At 31.0% G+C, this 20,218-nt stretch overlaps 1 protein-coding gene and 1 pseudogene across 1 annotated transcript; both read right to left on the minus strand.

The window, feature by feature from the left end:
• Nucleotides 1-3,082: 3,082 nt before the first annotated feature.
• LOC114194786 (cytochrome P450 71D9-like) lies at nt 3,083-5,314 on the minus strand (annotated as a pseudogene).
• Nucleotides 5,315-9,321: 4,007 nt separating this feature from the next.
• On the minus strand, nt 9,322-10,174 carry LOC114195419 (uncharacterized). Its single transcript, XM_028085886.2, has one exon. It carries the CDS (start codon nt 10,098-10,100, stop codon nt 9,456-9,458), a length of 645 nt encoding a protein of 214 aa, XP_027941687.2. The 5' UTR covers nt 10,101-10,174; the 3' UTR covers nt 9,322-9,455.
• Between the last annotated feature and the right edge of the window lie 10,044 nt (nt 10,175-20,218).

A 20,218-nucleotide genomic window follows, 5' to 3' on the forward strand; every position in this document is an offset into this window, starting at 1 on the left:
AAATCTCTCATTTAACCCAACACAACTTATTTGAGCACAAATTTTATACATCTATTTGTTCACTTGTTCAATCTAAAAATCTCTCATTCAATCCAACACAACTTATTTGAGCACAAATTTCATACATCTATTTGTTCACTTGTTCAATCTAAAAATCTCTCATTCAACCCAACACAACTTATTTGAGCACAAATTTCATACATCTATTTATAAAATATTCAACAATCCAATATATCACATATCAAAGTAAGCAAACATTCATAACTCAAATTTTATCACATTCAAATGACAGTCAAAAACTTAGATAAACAATCATATGTAAAAACAATAAAATTAGTTTTCCTCACCTAACAAAATTGCTCAAACAACTTCAAAACGGTTCGACACTTCCAAACTCACAAAATACTCTATCTATACATAAAAATATCACAAACATGATTGATTATACCATTATAATCATTGATCAACATAGACTTATATTGATGACGAAAAATATACATGTAAACAAACTTAGAAAAACTGAAAAAAAGAAGCTTACATGAAAAAAAAAAAAAACAGGTTAAAAGAGAGTAAAAAATCAACTTAATAAAACTGAAAAATTGATTGATTGAACTTAAAAGAACTCTTCTCGAAAATTAGTGCAACTTTCTCAAATTTTCAAGAAAATGAACATAGAGTTAAAACACTTAAAAAGAGTCAAAGATTCGAAGAAAGATAATTTTTAGAGAGATAATATGTTTTTAAAATAATAAAAAGCTAATTTTACTTAAATGTTTTTAACTGAATTTCATTGTTTTTAAAAGTAATATTAATTTTAAAATATTATTTTCTGATTCGATCGTATTTTTTCAATTGTAATAAAAATCATAAAACCAAAACTTAATAAAGTAGTGTTGTCACCCATACTTCTTCCATCAACTAAATATTTTCTTTATATTTCACTTCACGTCAATCTTTCAACACCAATATCACATGCCGCCAAAATGTCTTTTCACACTATAAAATTCTCAATTATTTTTTCTAATTCTAAAAATAGTATAAAACAGTTATGATCAAAATAATAAACTAAAAAGAAAAGCATTATTTTGCCTTAATTTCAGTAGCTCCACTCTCAATAATTCCTTATTACACAGTACAATAGTTTGAATAATGATTTTAATTTGTTATACTTTTTTTTTAAAATAAGTCCATATAAATTTTTTCGTCAAATTCACGGTGATAACTTTACTATAATAATCCGTGACATTCATTGTTTGTGTTATGTTAACAACCAAACTTTAATTAATAATGTATTATTCATTATTTATATTACGTGTCACTTTTGAAACACTCTTATATATCAGTTTGACGAATAAAACTATATATATTGACTCATTTTTATAAAAAAATGTCTTAAACTAGTATGACAAAATTAAAAATTAAAAATTATAATTATATAATATTATTGTTATTTAATCTAATAGTTTATGTATCCGCTATTGAAGTGACTAAATAATCCGTGCTAGTCTCAGCATAAAAGACATAGAAACATACATTTATTGATTAATGCTCTTTAGATGAAGCATGCGTAAAAAAAAAAAAAAAAAAAAAAAAAAAAAAAAAAAAAAAACTTACAATTTTTACACTAATTAAGAATTGAGAAAACAAACATAACATAAAAATATTACACTAATTAACAGTTCTTAAAGACTTGATCTGCTGACCAATTATTCATTATTTAAGAACTGAAACACTGAGGCATATATTCACTTTTCAACAAAGATGTTTGGAAATCTTCTTCCTTACTCACTCTTCTTTGCTTCCACCGCTTACTTCCTTACTCTTTGCATTATTTCCCTTTAAAAACGTCAACACTATTTTCCGTTAATCTTCAACTATAAAATGTTAGCAAATAAAAGTTTAGTAAGATATCTTTAACTAGGAAAAAGATGTTCTTCTTTTTAACAAAATAAAATGATCTTATGTATAACTAATTTATAAAAAAATATTTTCTATTAACTTCTCTAAAATTTGATTTGTAACACTCATATGCATAACAAATTTTACCTTAATAAAAAACGGATTTTTTTTCTTCTAAAATTGAGAAAAGTTTTCTCTAAACATAATCCAATTCACAAAGTTTATCAATCAATATAAAAACATGGAATGATGCTGTTTTTTTATTGATGTAACTGATTTAGTCTTCTAATATTTTTTTTAGTTATTTTTGTCCCTTTTATTATTTTTTTGTTTAATTTAATCTTTCAATTATTTAAATTAGTTTAATTTTGTTAAGGTGAAGTTAAAACTATGTTCGTTCATTTACATGTTAATTAGTCAAATTTTCAAAATTTTCGATATATATATATATATATATATATATATATATATATATATATATATATATATATATATATATATATATATATATATATATATATATATATATATATATATATAAACTGTCACGTGTCAAGTTATCGTCATATCATGTGGTAGTGATAGTGGTTGTTTTTAATTTAGTCATCTATTTAAATTTTTTATTCAATTTAGTTCTCCTAATTTTTAAAACGATACAATTTTGTCCTCTTCAATTTGAAACCAAATTAGTAAATAAGCTTAAAAATATAAAAAATAAAATAATTTGAATATTATGATGAAGTGAATTGATGTATAAATTCTAAACAATTATTTTAACATGTAGATGTATATATAAGTTATAATTAAGCTTAATCCTTTATTTGGTCTCAAATAGGAGAGGACCAAATTGGATCATTTAATAGAGGGACTAAATTAAATCAAAATTTTAAATAGATTTACTAAATTGAAAACAATCACTGTCATAGTCACATGACACAACCATAACTTGATACAAGACAGTTTTATTTTAAAAAAAAATTGAAAATTAAAAGTCCATGGATTGACATGTGGCATATATGGACACAATGCTAACATCAACATAATGGAAAAGATCAAATTGAACATATTCTTGTACACCCAATAAGTCCCACATCGCTTAAGAGTCGAGGTTAAGCGAATTTTAAATACTCATACCTCCCTCCACCCTTAGAGATGCCTTTTAAGGACAAAATCGTGACGGAGCTCAAACGCTCCAAAGCGGACAATACCTTGGGAACGCGATGGTTGTTCTTAACGATGGCTGCCGGACAAACTTGGGTCGGAATCGGAACATTGGTGCCCACCGTAGGGACCGACAACTCCCCTTCAACCTCCCTTGCCCTCGACTAGGGGGCTTGTTCTGATACACCCAATAAGTTCCACATCGCTTAGCTCAAACGTTCCATAGCGGACAATACCTTGGGAACGTGGTGGTTGTTCCTAACGATGGATGCCGGACAAACTTGGATCGGAATCGGAACAAAACCCAAAATGTATCAAACCATCCAAATTACTAAATCAATAATTATACCTTAATATAAATATTATGAATCAACATTTCAACTCTCAATACTAAAAGACATTATGAAGTAATTAAATATAAAATAAAGTTAAGGCATTGATGTATATGTTATCTGAGGATATATCATTTATAAATGTATCATCCAAAATTTTACTAAGTCTAGAATAAAGATTTAATTATATAAACAAGAATCTTCATGTGACAAAGCTAAAAATCATGTACTTTTTTTTATTTCCTTTTCTTTTCTAAATCTCTTTAGAAAGATTTGTACTAGTATTAAATTGTTATTATCATTGTGATTATCTTGGGTAGTCCATGTAGAGTTTCCTTTCTTTAGCAAAGAAATATATATATATATATATATCTTACCAGGGAAGGAGGAGCGGTGACAGGCACCAAGAAAATATCATCCTTTCTTCTCACAGTGACTCCAAATTTCTCAGTCATGTCAAAGTCTTGAGTTTTGATTCCATTTGGAAGGTTCTAATCAAAGTGAAACAACAAAACAACAAGAGTGAGTTCATCATTTAGCAAGCCAAAGGAAATGCCTGGACAAATTCTTCTTCCAGCACCAAAGGGAATGAACTCAAAATGAGATCCTCTAAGATCAATGGAGCTTCCACTGAATCTCTCTGGATAAAACCTCTCTGCTTCTTTCCATTACTTTGGGTCTCTTCCAACTTCCCAATCATTGATCACTATCTTGCTCTTCACTGGTATGTGATACCCATCAATCTCACATGTCTCTCCACATTCTCTTGGAATTAGAAGAGTTGCTACTTGGTGTAACCTTAAGGTTTCTTTCACAACTGATTTCAGATATTGTAGTTTATTCATTCATATCTCATCAACTCTTCCCTTTTCTTTGAACACTTCTCTCACCTCAGCTTGTGCTTTCTTCATCACTATTGGATTCCTTATTAATAGGAAAGAGGAAAACTGAAAAGAAGAAGCACTCTTAACAGAAGAAAATTGAGCATATTGAATAGTTGTTACTTGATTTATTACAACAGAGTAATAACATGTATTTATACACAACAACACTAACAGATTAACAACTATATATTAACTAAGCTTAACAGAATGACAGACATTTTAAGAGTAACAATTGGCTCTACACTAATAGCCCCTGACAAACTCAATGGGGTTGAGAATTACAAAGTGAATCAACGACATTGAGTTTGGAACGTAAAATCAGAAATCAGCTAGGAGACAAAGGTTTTGCTAAAGCATCAACCCACTGATATGTTGTAAGTATATGAAAAACCTGAATTTGCTAAGTTAAGACTTTTTCCCTAACAAAGAAGACATCTATTTCCATGTGTTTGGTGAGAGAATGTAAAAATGGATTGTGAGTGACTACAACCGCACTCTCATTATCACAATATAAAGTTGGCACAACAGAGGAAATAGCTAATTCAGCAAGAAGAGTTAGGATCCAGGTAATCTCAGCTACAACACTTGCTAAAGAGCGATATTCTACTTCAGTGGAGGATCTAGCAACTACAGTCTGTTTCTTCGACCACCAAGAGACAAGATTGGTCCATAATAGATTTCTGCCCCTAACGTAGAACGTCAATCATCAAGATTAGAAGCTCAATCCGAATCACATAGAGCTTTGATGAGAAACGATTTGGAAGAAGGAGTTGCTTGAATATGTAAGCCATGATTGATAGAGCCTTTTATGTATCGCAAAATACGCTTGACAACAACCTAATGTGAATCCAACGAAGTAGCCATGAACTAACACACTTTATTAACGGCATAGCTCAATTCGGGGCAAGTTACTGTGACATACTAAAGGGCACCAACAACTGACCTGTAAAGAGAAGGGTCATGAAAATAATTTGTCCCATGTTTACTGAGTTTGCAGTGTGCTGTCATAGGTGATGAAACAAATTGGGCTTCTGCCATTTTAGTCTTTTGTAAGAGATCTCTGATTGGAACAACACTTTTGGTTTGTGATTGTATTATTTTTTTTTGTTCAATTTAGTTTCTACATTTGTTATTTTTGTTAAATTCATTTCCTATATTTGGTATTTTTGTTCAATTTAGTGCCAATTTTGGTTTAAAATAGAGAAATTTTGTCCTTTTCAAATTGAAAAAAAAAATTATATATATTATACTAATATTTTTTCTAAAATTGAAATTTTTATTAATTATTTTTGAAATTCAATTAAAATTATTAGATCTAATTATAAATTGAATATAATTCTTAGATTTAATTGTTAAATATAATACAATTATTTAAAATATTATTTAAATATAACTATTAAATTTAATGTAATACATTATAATCATTTTATAATTATATTTTGATATGTACATCTTATTTATAGTATCATAAATTCATAATAGTGTATTAAATATTTTTAATATTGAGATATTATAGTCATGAATGGTATGGTTAAATGAAAATGTAGAAAGCCTTGTCCCACATCAAGATTTGAAACTTACTCTTGAATGGAAGAAATATTTTAAGATGTACTTTAATGTCTTGAATATTTTTGTTTAAGATTAAAATGAAAATTTTAAAAATACGGAATAACACTGTTGATTTAAAATTTTAAACTAACTCTGATCCTAAACAAAAAATATTTAAAAAAATGTGAATTTTAATAAAAATATTAGTTTAACATTTATATAAAAATTAAATTTGGTCTCAATCTAGAGAATGACAAAATTGTTCAATTTAAAAAAATTAGACTAAATTGAATAAAAATAAAGAATATCAGGATCAAATTGAGTATAAAATATTGACAATGACATGTGGCATGATATTAATTTGACACGTGAACATTTTTTTAACTGAAAAAAAATTAAAAAAGTTAAGAAAAAAAAAACCACGAAATGATACGTGTCCGTCATAGTTCACAATCTGTTAACTATTTTAACAGTGATAGCGAAAATGACTAAATTGAACAAAATTGACAAATATTAGAACCAAGTTGCACAAAAAATATATTATGACCAAATTGAAAAAATTGAATGAATATTAAGACCAAATCAGTATTTAAATCTAAAAAATTTGCTTAAAATTCTATGTTTCCTCCCTTCTTTTATGATGTTGTGGTGTACCCTCTCACTTTCTAGACCTTTGGTGTCTTTTAGGAGGACCATGCTTCTTCACATATTTTCAGCCATAATACTAAGGATTAAATTGTTGAAGCAGAAAAACAATTTCTTAAGATTCAACGAATCAGAGGGATGGAAATTCACATTAATTCTTTAATATTTATTCTAAATAAACGTTCTCAAATATAAGAATATCCTATTAAAGATAAAATTAGAAAAACTTATTTAAAATAAATAAATACAACTTCAAACCTATTACTTTTCTAGGAACAAATATAAAAGAAATTTTCAATACTAAATTATATAGACTTTTATTATAATAATGACAATAACTAAATATATAAATTTTAAATATATTATGTTTGTGTAAAAAAAAATTTTGTCTGTCATAGTCTTTATCTTTTCTCTTGTCTTACTTCTTTCTTTTCTTTTGCAAATGCAACGACTATAGCGTATTTTCACGTTGCCACTACACGTTTTCTTCTTTTATAAAATTTCTTTCCATTTTTTCTTCTTTCGGTTTTTCTTTTTGTCTTGTGTGTTTTATAAAGTGTATTTGTCTCCTTATTTCTCCTAAAACAAGGTATGCAAAGACCATCTAAATCACCGATAAGAATAAGTGGATTATTTTATTTCTCATCTCTTTATTTATTTTTAGTTTAAAGTTTTCATTTTTGTAGTGAAATTTTAAGTAGGTCCCCTTATTTTTATTTGATTCAATTAAGTCTTTATTTTAAAAAAATCGTTGCAATTAGGTCATTTCCATTAGTGATACACTAACGGGATTAACTATGTGTCACATGTCAGCACATGATTTTTTTTTAATTTAAAAAAAAAAAATAATTATCACGTGTCACGCTGACATTGTGCCGCGTGGCAGAGACAATATGATGTGGCAGTGGTAGTGCCACGTGTTACTATTGGATGTGAGAAACCTCAATGTACCTTCTATTTGTTATTTTGTCTCAATTTAGTCCCAATTTTTTTAAAACTTAATAAATTTCATCCCTACATCAAATTAATTTTTATATAAATTTTACAATGATATTTTTATTATAATTGATATTTTTAACAAAATTAACTTTATTTAAATGTATATTTTGTATTGAACTTTATTTAAATTTTGTTTTTGATATATATATATATATATATATATATAGAAATTTATAGATAAATGTTAGAGTTGCTTTAAAAATAAAAACTTTATAAATTCAAATATAAAATTTAAAAAAAAAATTATAACAATTTAAAATAAATATATTTATTTAACATTTTACAATTTAATTTATAAAGTTGTTATTTTTAAACCAACTATAACATTTGTCTATAAATTATTGATATATAAATATTTGAAACAATATTTAAATAAAGTTTAATGCAAAATGTACATTTAAATAAACTTAATTTTGTTAAAAATATCAGCTATAATAAAAATACCATTGTAAAATTTATATAAAAATTAAATTTGATATAGGGATGAAATTGATTCAGTTTTTAAAAAATTGGGACCAAATTGAGATAAAATAACAAATACATGGACTGCATTGAGACTTTTCACATCCAATAGTGACACGTGGCACTGTCACTGTCACATCATATTATCTATGCCACGTGGCTCAATGTCAGATTGACACGTGACAATTTTTATTTTTTTAAAAAATATATAAAAAATTTAAAAAAATTTTAAAAATTTAAAAAACTATGTGTTGACACATGACATATAGTTAACACTGTTACTGTACTACTAACGAAAATGACCTAATTGTAACGGATTTTCTAAAATAGGGACTCAATTTAGTCAAATAAATATGAATGGACCTACTTGAGATTTTCTTGCAAAAATGGAGACCTCTGTAATCATTTATGAGAATTTTGTTTCACACATGTGTATAAGGGGTGAACCAACGTAAAGATTCTAATATTCATTTCTTTCATCCAAACTTATTTTCTTTATCAACACTCATTTTCTTCCACACTCATTTCTTTTCTTTACATTCATTTTTTTCGCTCACTCTCATCTCTTTCCTTCGGTTTTTTTTTTCAATTCTGGGCAATTCAGTTGCTATAATTACGGGAATAGGCATTTTTAAAAAAAAATTACAATTATAGGCAAAATGTGTAGGGGCTGGACGTTTTCTCATGAAGAAATCGTTAGGCCCCCGTGCGTTTTTGGTTCAAATTGGGTCAATGGGTGAAATCGTGTGGGGGTGTACGATCTTAAAAAAAAAATCGTGAGGGGACAATACGTTTTCACTTGAAATCGTGTAGGGGGAGAACGAATTTTTATTTGTAATCGATTACCTTCCAATGTAATCAATTACTGCATGCGTTACCGTGTTTTTGGGTTGAATGTAATCGATTACGAATAGATTGTAATCGGTTACATGCGTAATTTAAAAAAAAGGGTTTATAAAAATTTAATTGGATACACTTAAAATAAAAATGCATTTCTATTAGTTTAGTTGACACCAAATTATTTTAATTAAAAATTAATTTGAAAATTATTAATGAATTTAAGTCACATTTAATATGTGTGTAGCCGATTACCTTTAAACACTACTAACTTAACTTTCGCACCTTTAACGTCTCTTGTTTATACCATGCAATACAGACACTAATTTTCTTTATTTCAGGAAATTCCATGAAATGAAGAGTATCTGGCACCGCAACAACTTCCATGGCAACAAAAGAAGGCAAAAAGAACAGCTATAGGAGAAAGCTGATCCATTATCGGAATTTAGCTATATTACATTTTGGTTATTTAAATTATAATCGTGAACTGTGAGAAGGCAGAAGGAGATTTAACAAGTGACGGGTTTGCCATGCGAAAGTAACCCAGAAAAGAATGAAAAAATTGAACGATATTTATTTATTCATGGAAACGAGTTGAATGTTGATATTTATTTATACGATCCTTGTTAGGAGTCTTTGGACAAGGATATGCAGTTCTCTGAGGAAAAGTGTGTTCATATTGTTTGAGTCATGGCTTGTTTTCAAGCTGGTGATGAAGATCATCATGATGATGAGGTGCAGAAGGAGGAGTAGCTGCCACCTGAACAATGCTGGTAGAAGTACCTTGATCTGGTTCAGGTGGAGAAGATGATTTGGCATGCAAATTGTGGTGACCAACTTTCTCACTCTTTTTGATTTCTTCATCGATGTGCACGTCATCTTCAACAGTTACCACCACTGTGTCACGTCCGAAAGGACCAGGTACGATGGTTTCTTCCACCCTTTTGTGTTCATGAAAGTGAACGACATCGGTTTCTTGTTGCGTCTTCTTCTTGTTCGTGGTCCTCTGAACGCAGCAGAATAGAGCAAAAGCGAGCATCGAGAGGAGAAAGAGCCCACCCACAGAGACAACCACCACTATTATGACTATGGGGTTGCTCGGAGAGGGAGAAGGTGGAAGAGGGGCAGGGGGAGGACGAACCGGGCGAGGTGGTGGCGGTGGAGAAGGACCAATGGGACGAGGTGGCGGCGGCGGTGGTGATCTAAATGGTGGTGATGGTGGAGGAGAAAATGAATGCGACGGTGGTGGTGGAGGGTTGTAGAATTGTGAAGGTGGTGGTGGTGGTGGTGGGAAACGTGGGTAGAAAAAGTTGTTGGGTTGAATTGAAGCCATTTTGGTCGTTTTTAATTAATTTTGTTGTTTTTGTTTTATGCGGATGAATTGATGTTTTGAAAGGATGGTTTGTTTGTTGTGGTTTGAGTGTTATCGAGCAATGAATTTATAAGAAAAATATTGGGTATGTTTTGTAACTTGACTCTCATGCGAAGTTTTGTTAGGGTTTGTTTGTAGTGGAAAACACTTCTCTTTTGGACTAACTTAGCTTGTTTGACTTGTGTTGCTTCCTCTTTCGATTATTTTTTTTTCTTTAAAGAAAGAGAAAACTATTTTAACATTTTATTTTCATTTTTTCTAATATCAAATAAGTGTAACCAGTGTTAAGATAACAATACTCTTTAGAAGATTATGATTCTTGTGCAGAGTGATGATTGGAAAAGTCAACATCTTGGTGATGTCAGACCAGTTTACTTTTGATGCATTATGTGTGTGGTTTTTTTTCCACAATAATTTAGTTTTGCATTTGTCAAACTGGTGCAGATTATTTTAAAATTCTAATGAAGGGTAAGTCATGCCAAAATGCACAATTTTACAATGAAAAAGTCGTACAAAGATAAATCGATTTTAATTAAAATAAACTGAAGTCTTATTAACATGGAAAGACTTTTTTGTTGTTGAGAAGTCGTGCTAAGTCGAGACGATTTTAATTAAGTTTCCAAACAAAGTTAAGTCTTAAATTGTAATAAAGAAGTTATACCATATTGGAACGACTTCAATTAAATTTTTAAGTAAAGTCGTGTCAATATGGAAAGACTTCAGTATTAAATTGTTAATAAATAAGTTGTACCATATTAGTACAATATTAGAGAGACTTCAATGTTATATTGATAAGGAAGAAGTCGTATCATATTGAGACGACTTTGGCTGAATAAAAATTAAATATTTTTTTAGTGATATTAATTAGTTAAATAATAATGCATATAAGTAGTTAAAAATTTCATGATGATTTTGGTTTCTTATAATAGGGCGTGATCTATGAGAGCCTGTGTCACAAGGAGGTCTTCTTCGCTGCCGTCTAGGTCTTATTTGAAGGCTCTGAACTAGATCGTCATCATTATCTTCATGTTGTTGTCTAGTGAAATTTTATTTTATGTAACTCTCGTAACTTCGGTTTACCGACTTTGTTGTTCACTTTTATTTTAATATATATCAACCAAAAAATTATTGCATCTCATATATTTGTTATTAAAAAACTCTTTTCTTTTTTCTTTACCTTTGTATATCTTGTATAATTTATATATATACAATAAAATTTTAACTTCTTTATTCAATTTAATATTATCACAACCAAATAATTTTTCCTTTTTTTAACTTTTTTTTTTCTTTATTGACTTTTATTTTATGTACATGTTTTCGATATTAACACTGAAGTCGTACCATTATGGCAAGACTTTCTTATCAATATGGTATGACTTATTCATTAACAATTTAATACTGAAGTCTTCCCATCTTGGCACGATTTTGCTTAGAAACTTAATTAAAGTCGTCTCGACTTGGCACGACTTCTCAATAACAAAGAAGTCTCTCCATGTTAGCACGACTTCAGCTCATTTTAATTAAAATCGGTTTATCTTGGCACGACTTCTTCATTGTGAAATCGTGTCATTTTGACACGACTTATCCTTCGCTGGAATTTTAAAAAAATTTGTAGCACTTTGGTAAATTGCAAAACTAAATTACACCATTGTGGAAAAAAAAAACCTGAAAATAAAGCACACAATAGAGTATAAAAGAATTTATATAAATAAGAAAAAAAAGAGAGAGATAATTAATGTTGTACAAAAGGGATATGTATCACAACTCGGTTATTAACATATGATATAGATGATATAGATGTAACTTAGAAATTATCTTAAAGCGTGCTTTGATTTAAAAAAATGTACTTGGTGTAAGTAGGACATGGTTGCTTGATTTTGAGAACTTTTTTTTTAAACTACTTGGCATATTATTTTAAGATCAATTGTCGGATAAACACTCTCAAATATATATCTCCCAAAATTTAGTATTCATCATAAGTTTTAGGTAATTACTACATTTATTAATAAAACATGATAATAGGCATTTATATTTGGCAATAAGGGTTAAATTTAATAAAATTAAACCTAATAACTTTATAAATAGTAATTTTATGAACTAATTGCATATGTTAATTATGTAATATATATATATATATATATATATATATATATATATATATATATATATATATATATTATAACTTTAGTTTGTTTTTAAAACATTGATTTAAAAAAAACGGCAAACACTTTCTTTACTTTTACGGATAAAATGGTAGAAACGCATAAGGAAAAAGAAGAAAAACAAATAGAAAAAAAATAAAGTATTTACGCAAAGGATAATTTAACTTAAGAAAAAAAATTGTGTTTTAATTCTTTATAATTTAAGAAAAGAAAATACATATATTGTTATAATTTAAAATCTTTGTTAAATTCTTATACACAAAATCATGAGGATTCGGTCCTTGTTTATTAGCAAAATAACCTTGTTTTCTCTATAGAGAAACATAATCCATACTGGACTGTATGATTTTTTAAACATAGCTTTTAATAAAATTATAGTATTTGAAATGAAAATAAAGAAGTCATTCTCCCATTTTCAACATCTTTTTTCTTTTTGAATTCAATGACTTTTGGATGTCTAAAATTACTTTATCGTTTAAAAGTCATTCCATTTCAATTTGTAAAACAAATTGGTAAAGGATTTTAAAACATAAATCAATTTTCAAAATTGAGCCATTTAGAAAATATTTAACCAAAAATGTTTTAAACATGATTTATAGTAGTTGTCAAAATGAAGACATTATTGGTTGGTGTTGTCACTAAAAAGAAGTATTTTAGCGATCACATTTTGGTTAAGAGGTTTAAAATCAATCATAAATTCTTTAACAACCAAAATAATGATCGGAAATATGTGACAGTGAAAATTCTATAGTTACAAAAAAATTAGAGACTGAATTGAAATTATATTACTAAATAGTCATCGAAATTTCGGTTGCTAATCTGTTATTAAAACAATTGGTCATCATTTACTATGGAAACCAATTTAGTCACCAAAATTTTGGTGACTATTTTGGTTGCAAAAATTGTGAGATCCAGGAAATTTATGAAAAATTAATAATTAATGGAATAAAGAAATGAGAGGTTGAGACTACCTTAGGAGAATTCTTTGATAAATTCTAAACAAGAAATAATGGGAACCTAAGTGGTTTGGAGCACTTAATTATGTTGAAGGGACTTGGGTTCAAGTCCCAAGTAGGCCATTAGTAAATTTAATTAATTTTGTTTTATTTGGCAATTATATTGTGAATGTAACGGCATGACTTAGGTGTATGCGAATGGGTAAACATCAGGTAAGGGGAGCTGTTCATGTTTGTTATTCGTATTTTTACTGTTCTGGAATGATTTTATGGCTTGATAGTTGCATTTTATCGTTTTCGCGTGGAAATTCGTAAATTCTGGGAAAAACTACCAGAACCGCATGACGGCTAAGAGTGCTCCGCCAGGCGACGCGACATTTAACAGTGTTTTTCTGGGTTGTGATGAATCGCCTGACGGCCATGGAGGACCTGCCAGGCGGCGCGCACTGGAGCTGCATAATTTGACCTATTTTTGATGTTTTTAGAATATGCTTGGACTGCTGCACTTATATGATACAGATAATATGTTATTGATGTGATTAGGAATTGATGTGTGAGAATATGATAAATATGGGGTTGGGTGCAAATCCATGATCCCTATGGAGTATGTCCGATTGCTATTGTGATGAGTGTGAACCGACAATATGATAATAAGAAGCTTTAATCAGTTTGTATAACAATTGAACAGTGCGTGTTGATGTATGGATACATGTAATTGAATCTGTGATGAGAAATTTAATTGGGAAAACTAGGGATGATAGATTCTTTAGAGGTGAGGGAACCTGAATGGTTCTGGAATCACTGAAGCGCCGCCCGGCAGTACCTGATATACTGCAAGGCGATTCCGAGCTGCCAGCAGCGGGTTGGCATGTCCAGTGGGTTGGGGTGCGTGGTGAGGAATCAAAAATTAAAGTTATGAGAGTTGGGGATGATTGTTAGAATAAAATGAGGTACTTGTGTGATGTAAGAGAGTTATCAAATGGGTTGGGTTGATATATGAACAATATGATGTGGGCTGGAGAAAATTGAACGAGTATTCCAGTAGGACTGTTTTGGTAGGGTTGTGTGCGTACTCAGATTGTTGGTATGAAATTGTGCTTATATGAAATGCTTGAATTACATAATTGCTAAGGTGTCATATTAGTTTGAGGTAGAACATATGAAAGTTGGTGATGAGTACTGTTATAAACTGTGTGTTGGAATATTAGGATATGAAAGTAGTGCTATTGTAAAGAGGTGCAGTATTGTAAATTTGATGCTTGCTAATTTGATGATTGATGACTGTAGTATTGTAAATGCTTGTAATTGGTGATCTGGATGTGAGATTAAATGGTTGAATGTGTATGAAAATCCTTGGAGGTGTTAAAAACCAATAGGGAAGTATTTTTACTGGTGTGGCGTCGGGCGGTAGAAGAAGCTCCGTCAGGCGATGAGCCACGCAACAGAGAGAATTGTGAGGAATGGCGCCTGGCGGTAAGAGGGGATACCACTAGGCGGTCTGGAGCTGTTCGCCTAGCGGTTCATAGAGAGGCGCCAGGCGGGAGTGCAGTGGCAGGGGTCCTTTGCAGATGGATTTGCATGGACGTTTTCTTTCCTTTTCTTGATAGCTTGGTCAGGGATATGCTGGATTGGTTACGAGCAGGGAGGTTCATAATAGAGTTGTGAGATGCGTGATTGATGCGGGCGGGGAGATCCGTATCTGTTGTACTCTTGTGTGGGGATACGAACGGGTAGGTTCGTATGTTCCGAGCTCACACCTAAGGCTACTATGAGCGGGGAGGTTCATAGTAGGTGTTCACACATGTTGGACTACGAGCGGGCAGGTTCGTAGAGTTGGACTACGGGCGGGGAGGTTCGTAGAGTTGGACCACGAGCGGGTAGGTTCGTGGGAGCATGATAATCCCTGAGGACCAAGGTTGTGGTGGAATCTTTCTCATATAGGTTATGAGATTGGAAGTATCTTGTTACGAAAGGGTCAATAAACTAAAATTAACTAAGTTGAATTGGGTGAAGGCAATTCTTATTATTTTATTGTTTGCATTATTTTTCTCTTTCAGCTCACCCTTTTTTGTTTGTGTGTTTGTGTTTGGCGATGATCACGTGACATGTTACGTGGGAGCAAATGTGAATTCATGTGATAATGCTTATGCTTAGCGACAGAGCGGAGCTACCGATGGGGGATTTTCATTATATTATGCTTTCCTACATTTTGTAATATACATTATGATGTTTTATCTATTATGGACATGTAATAAAGATTGGACAGTATGAATGGATTATAGCGAGAAAAGTTTTAAATTTTCCCGCGCTTGGAAACTTATTATAATGTCTGAGTTTCTTAAAGAAAATTTTATGAGAATAAGCTATATCTAGTAATATCCATCTGGGGTGTTACAAAAATAAAAGAAAATAGCATCTCTTTTTTCGGTTGCTAACGTGCAAAAAGTTATTAAATTTTAAGAAAATTTGGTCGTAGATGTGATAATTAAAATAATTTTTGATTCCTAAATTGGTGACAAAAAAACATTTAGCGACCAATCTATTTCAGTGACTAAATCAGTGACAAAATAAAAAAGTTAGCGACCAATATATTTTGGTGGTTACTTGTATGTACATAATTTTACCTGCATATATACAACATTTTGATCTGCTAAATAACAATCAATTCATGATATTTAATGTTATCATAAATATGGATATCAAAATTAATGTTGTCATAAATATGGATATCATTACAATTATCGATGGTCTCATTTTCTCGATAAATTTGTCAACAATTTAGGCGACAAATTTCTCGTCCATTTGATGGAGTTTTTTGTATATTAAGGGGAGATATGAGTTGGAAGAAGATAAGAAGAAAATAAGGAGAATAGGAAGAAAAGAATAAGAGGAGGAGTAGAAGGAGGAGAAGTAGGTGGTGGTGGAGAAAATGGAGGTGAGGTGGCAGCAGGTAGGCATTGACGTGGTGGCGTGCTGGTGACGTGGATGAATGTTGGTGATATAGAGGTAGAGGATGCCAGTGATGGTGGTTGCTGGAATTAGAGAAAGAGGTGGATGGAGATAAAGAGGAAAAAGGAAGACAAATTAGAAAAGGGAAAGAGAAGGACGAGGATGAGGTGGAGGTAGCAATGGTGGCGCGACGACGATAATGAGGAAAGGAGGAATAAGATGAATAAAAAAAAAAGAGAAAGAAAAGGAGGAAAATGAGGACAAAGGAGACCACCTCGCATATTTTACCAACAGATATTACCGATGGTCGATATTTATTGATAATTAAGATATTTACTGATGAACACTTATTGAGGTTTTTGTGACCATCGATAATTCCTGATAGATTTCTCTATCCACTGGTAATGTTTACTAACAACCACTTTACCAACATATTTGGTTATTGGTACACCATAGATAAATAAAATTTACTAATTAAATTTTGCTATAACAGATGGATTGTGCTAATCAACAATATGCGATTTTCTTGTAGTGTTTACCTTCCTAGCCACTTGCTTACTTCCCAATCTAGACAAGTCTACTTTTGCGTATTTCTTTAGATAGAAATACCTTTACCTTGTGTTTGGACGATGCATTTTAACAATTCAAAGAAATTGAAATGTATTGTATTTGAAATTCTTGCAATTGAATTTCCTTCCTTTTTTAAATAATTTGTTTGGATAGAGTAATTGAAATACCTTACATTTCAATTTCTTGTTTGGATAAAATAATTGAATTTCTCTTATGAGATAAAATTTCATTTTAATAATATTTATTTTAATATATAAATTTTGAATTTAAATTTAACAAATATAATTGTCAACTTAAAATATTTAAATTCAATCAAATTAAGGTCTTCGACTTGGCCTGACTCTACATCGTCGAGCTCGTCTAGTTCGTCAGGCTAGTCCAGCCCAACCCTTAAGTTCGTCGGGCCAATCAGCCCCATTAGGATCGTCAGGCTGATCGAACCTGTTAGGATCGTCGAGCATATCAGGCTGGTTTGAATCGTCGAGCCGGTCAGGCCCATCTGGGTCGTCGGGTCGGTCAGGCCCATTTTAGTTGTCGGGTCGGTCAAGCTCATTTGGGTTGTTGGGTCGATCAGGCCCGTTAAGGTCATCGACCCAGCCTGACCTGTATGCGTCGTTGGGCCCCCTAGCCCATATAGGTTATTGGGCCCACCCGACTCGTCTTAATTGTCGAGCTTGCCGACCCGTCTTGGTTGTCGGGCTCACCCGACCCGTCTAGGTCATCGGGCCTGCACAACCCGTTTGAGTTGTCAGACCCATCCAGCCCGTGTGGGTCTTCAAGCTCGCCCGACCTGTCTTGATTATTGGGCTCATTTGGGTCATCTAGGCCGTCTGGCCCATTTGGGTCGTTCGGCCCGTTTTGGTAGTCAATCCTGCCCAGCCCGCCTTGATCGTTCGCCTGCCTGACCCGTCTTTATCGTCGGACCTGTTTTATCGTCAGGCCAACCCGGTCTGTGTATGTCATTGGGCTGGCCCGACTCGTCTCGATCATCTAGGTCATCTGAGGCAAATTGACACCTCTAATCTTGAACATTGATGAATTTCAAAAATTGTGGAATTTCAATTTCCTTTCTTTTTGAGTGAATTTCAAATTCTACTATTTTAGTGATTTGAAAAACCTTCTTAAAATTACTCAATTTCAATTCTCTTCTAATTTCTTCATCCAAACAAGTCATTTTACTTAGAAGAAATTTAAATTCTCCAAATAAATGAATTACCCTCTTAAATTGCATCGTCCAAACACACCCTTAGAGTATGTGAAATGAGCTTTTGGAGACTTATTTATATTCTAAAACCTTCTAAGTTTAAAATCTTCTTTGTATCTACCCTCTATCCTTGAATGTAGTTTTATTCCTTTGGTTCTAAATGCTTCGTACTATTTCAATCTACATTCGTTGCATGAGTTGACTTGAAACCTCATCATAAAGAAAAAAGTAAACAACTTCTTTTGTAGCTTGGATGTGTAAAGTTAGATTAGGAAATAATGTGTAAAAAATGCACCCAACAAACACGAATTTCATTGAGAATATAAAAGTCAATCTCTCTATTCACCTATAAGATGATGTCCATGAGCACCTTAAGCATCTAATTTGTGGTACAACTATCACAACATCTAGTAGACCTAATTGTTTTAATTTTTTCACCATTTACTATTTAGTTACTTTGAGTGTGAAAAATATGGATTCACAACCTTTTTTTATTTTCATTAGTGATTATCAAAGTAGATGTATGCATAATATTAATAAAAAAAATTAGAATATATTAGTAAATTTAAACAATAAAAAATATAAGGATTTATTATGTTTAGTATCCTAAGGCGAAGAGTGAAAAATCATAACTATGAAAAAGGTTCTCAACTTTTATCAATTCAAGAGAAGACAATAGATTATGTTCTTTATAAAAAGAAATGACACTAATACAACTAGTTTTGTTTGCTAAATTCTAAGTGTGACGACTAAAATAGAGTTTCACAAATAATTATCTCTTCTGTGTTTTATTTTATTGATTTTCCACGGGTCAAATGTTGACACAACAAAGATCAGTCTTAGCGTGAATACACGCATAAGGTCTTCATATGTTTAAAGGAAAAATTTCTCGGAATCATTATTGTCAATTAAGGTATTTTTCCTCAGAATTTTTTTTTTTTGTCTCCTTAATATCCTGTATGCATGATTTAACTAAAATATGTCTAATAATTTTCGCTGTGTGTTATAAATATGATTTATAACCTTCATATATATTGTATCCCAATGATTGATTAACAATTTTTGGGTAAAGGCATTAGTTTTGAAGAAAAGGTTGGTAGTCGTGGAGGTTGCCATTGTTTGTGATAAGTGGTTTGTTCTATTACGAGGGCTTTGATTATAAATTGTTGGCCATAGGCAGCATAGGAAGTTATTTGTGAATGGCTATATGGGAGGGTGGTGATTGGGAAAAACAAGATCTTGGTTATTTTTTGTATACTGGAGGTGTTGTTCGTACGTTGGAAAGGGTGGTGATTTTGCTTACGCCTTGGGTAGGTTTATCGGTTTTGTAAGTCATTTGTTAAAATATACATTTTTTTAAGTTCGTAATTGAGAAAGATATTAGGATTGAATGATTATATTTTCATGTGATTAGTTTTTGGCTTTAACGTATGTTACATTGTGTATGTGGTTTACGTGTACACATATAGTGATGGTTTTTACAATTTCTTAGACTAAGCATTTGAACATATTGTGAGAACAGTGAAAAGTAACAACTTTTGCGTACATATGAATTAAGATAAGTAGTTTATCAATAACCACTTTATCAACAAATCTCTGGTTGTCGCTATTCCATCGATAATCATGATTTACAAACGAATTTTTGCTATAATCGACAAATTGTCTTCATTAGCAATATGCTTTTTTTGTAGTGGTCACCTTCTTAGTCACATGCTTATTTCCCAAACCAGATGAGACTACTTTTGCATATTCTTTCAGATAGAAATACCTTGTGAAATGTGTTGACAAAAGAAAAAATGAACATCTTGCTTCAATAAAGAGTTTTGATGATGATGATGATGACTTATGAAGAAGTATGGAAGACCTAATGATGATTCATGAAAAAATACGGAAGACTTAAAGAATGCTTGAATTCAAAAGATACATTGAAGACTTGGGATTTTAGTAGTTTAGTTGTTAAACTCTTGTAATCTGTGTATCTTATTTAAAATAGTTAAATTATTAGGCCAAGAGTCAAAAGGCAAAACTCAAGGAGTAGAGCATCATTGAGAAAGTTCTAAATTTTGCAAAACTCACTAGAATAATCAATTATCTCATGTGATAATCGATTATCTCAATAAAATTGATTTTCGAGAAAAACCTTTATGATAGTCAATTATCACTTATGATATCACTTATGATAATTGATTATCAACGACAGTTGTAACTTGACTTTTCATATTTTTAACCTAATTTCGA

This window comes from Vigna unguiculata, chromosome 8 (assembly GCF_037176805.1).
Source record: "Vigna unguiculata cultivar grain cowpea cultivar isolate G323 ecotype 2 chromosome 8, ASM3717680v1, whole genome shotgun sequence".
NCBI lineage: Eukaryota > Viridiplantae > Streptophyta > Magnoliopsida > Fabales > Fabaceae > Vigna > Vigna unguiculata.

What these genes read in the sequence shown, in the direction of transcription:
- LOC114195419 (XM_028085886.2), bottom strand. Translation starts at nt 10,100, where the DNA reads ATGGCTTCAATTCAACCCAACAACTTTTTCTACCCACGTTTCCCACCA.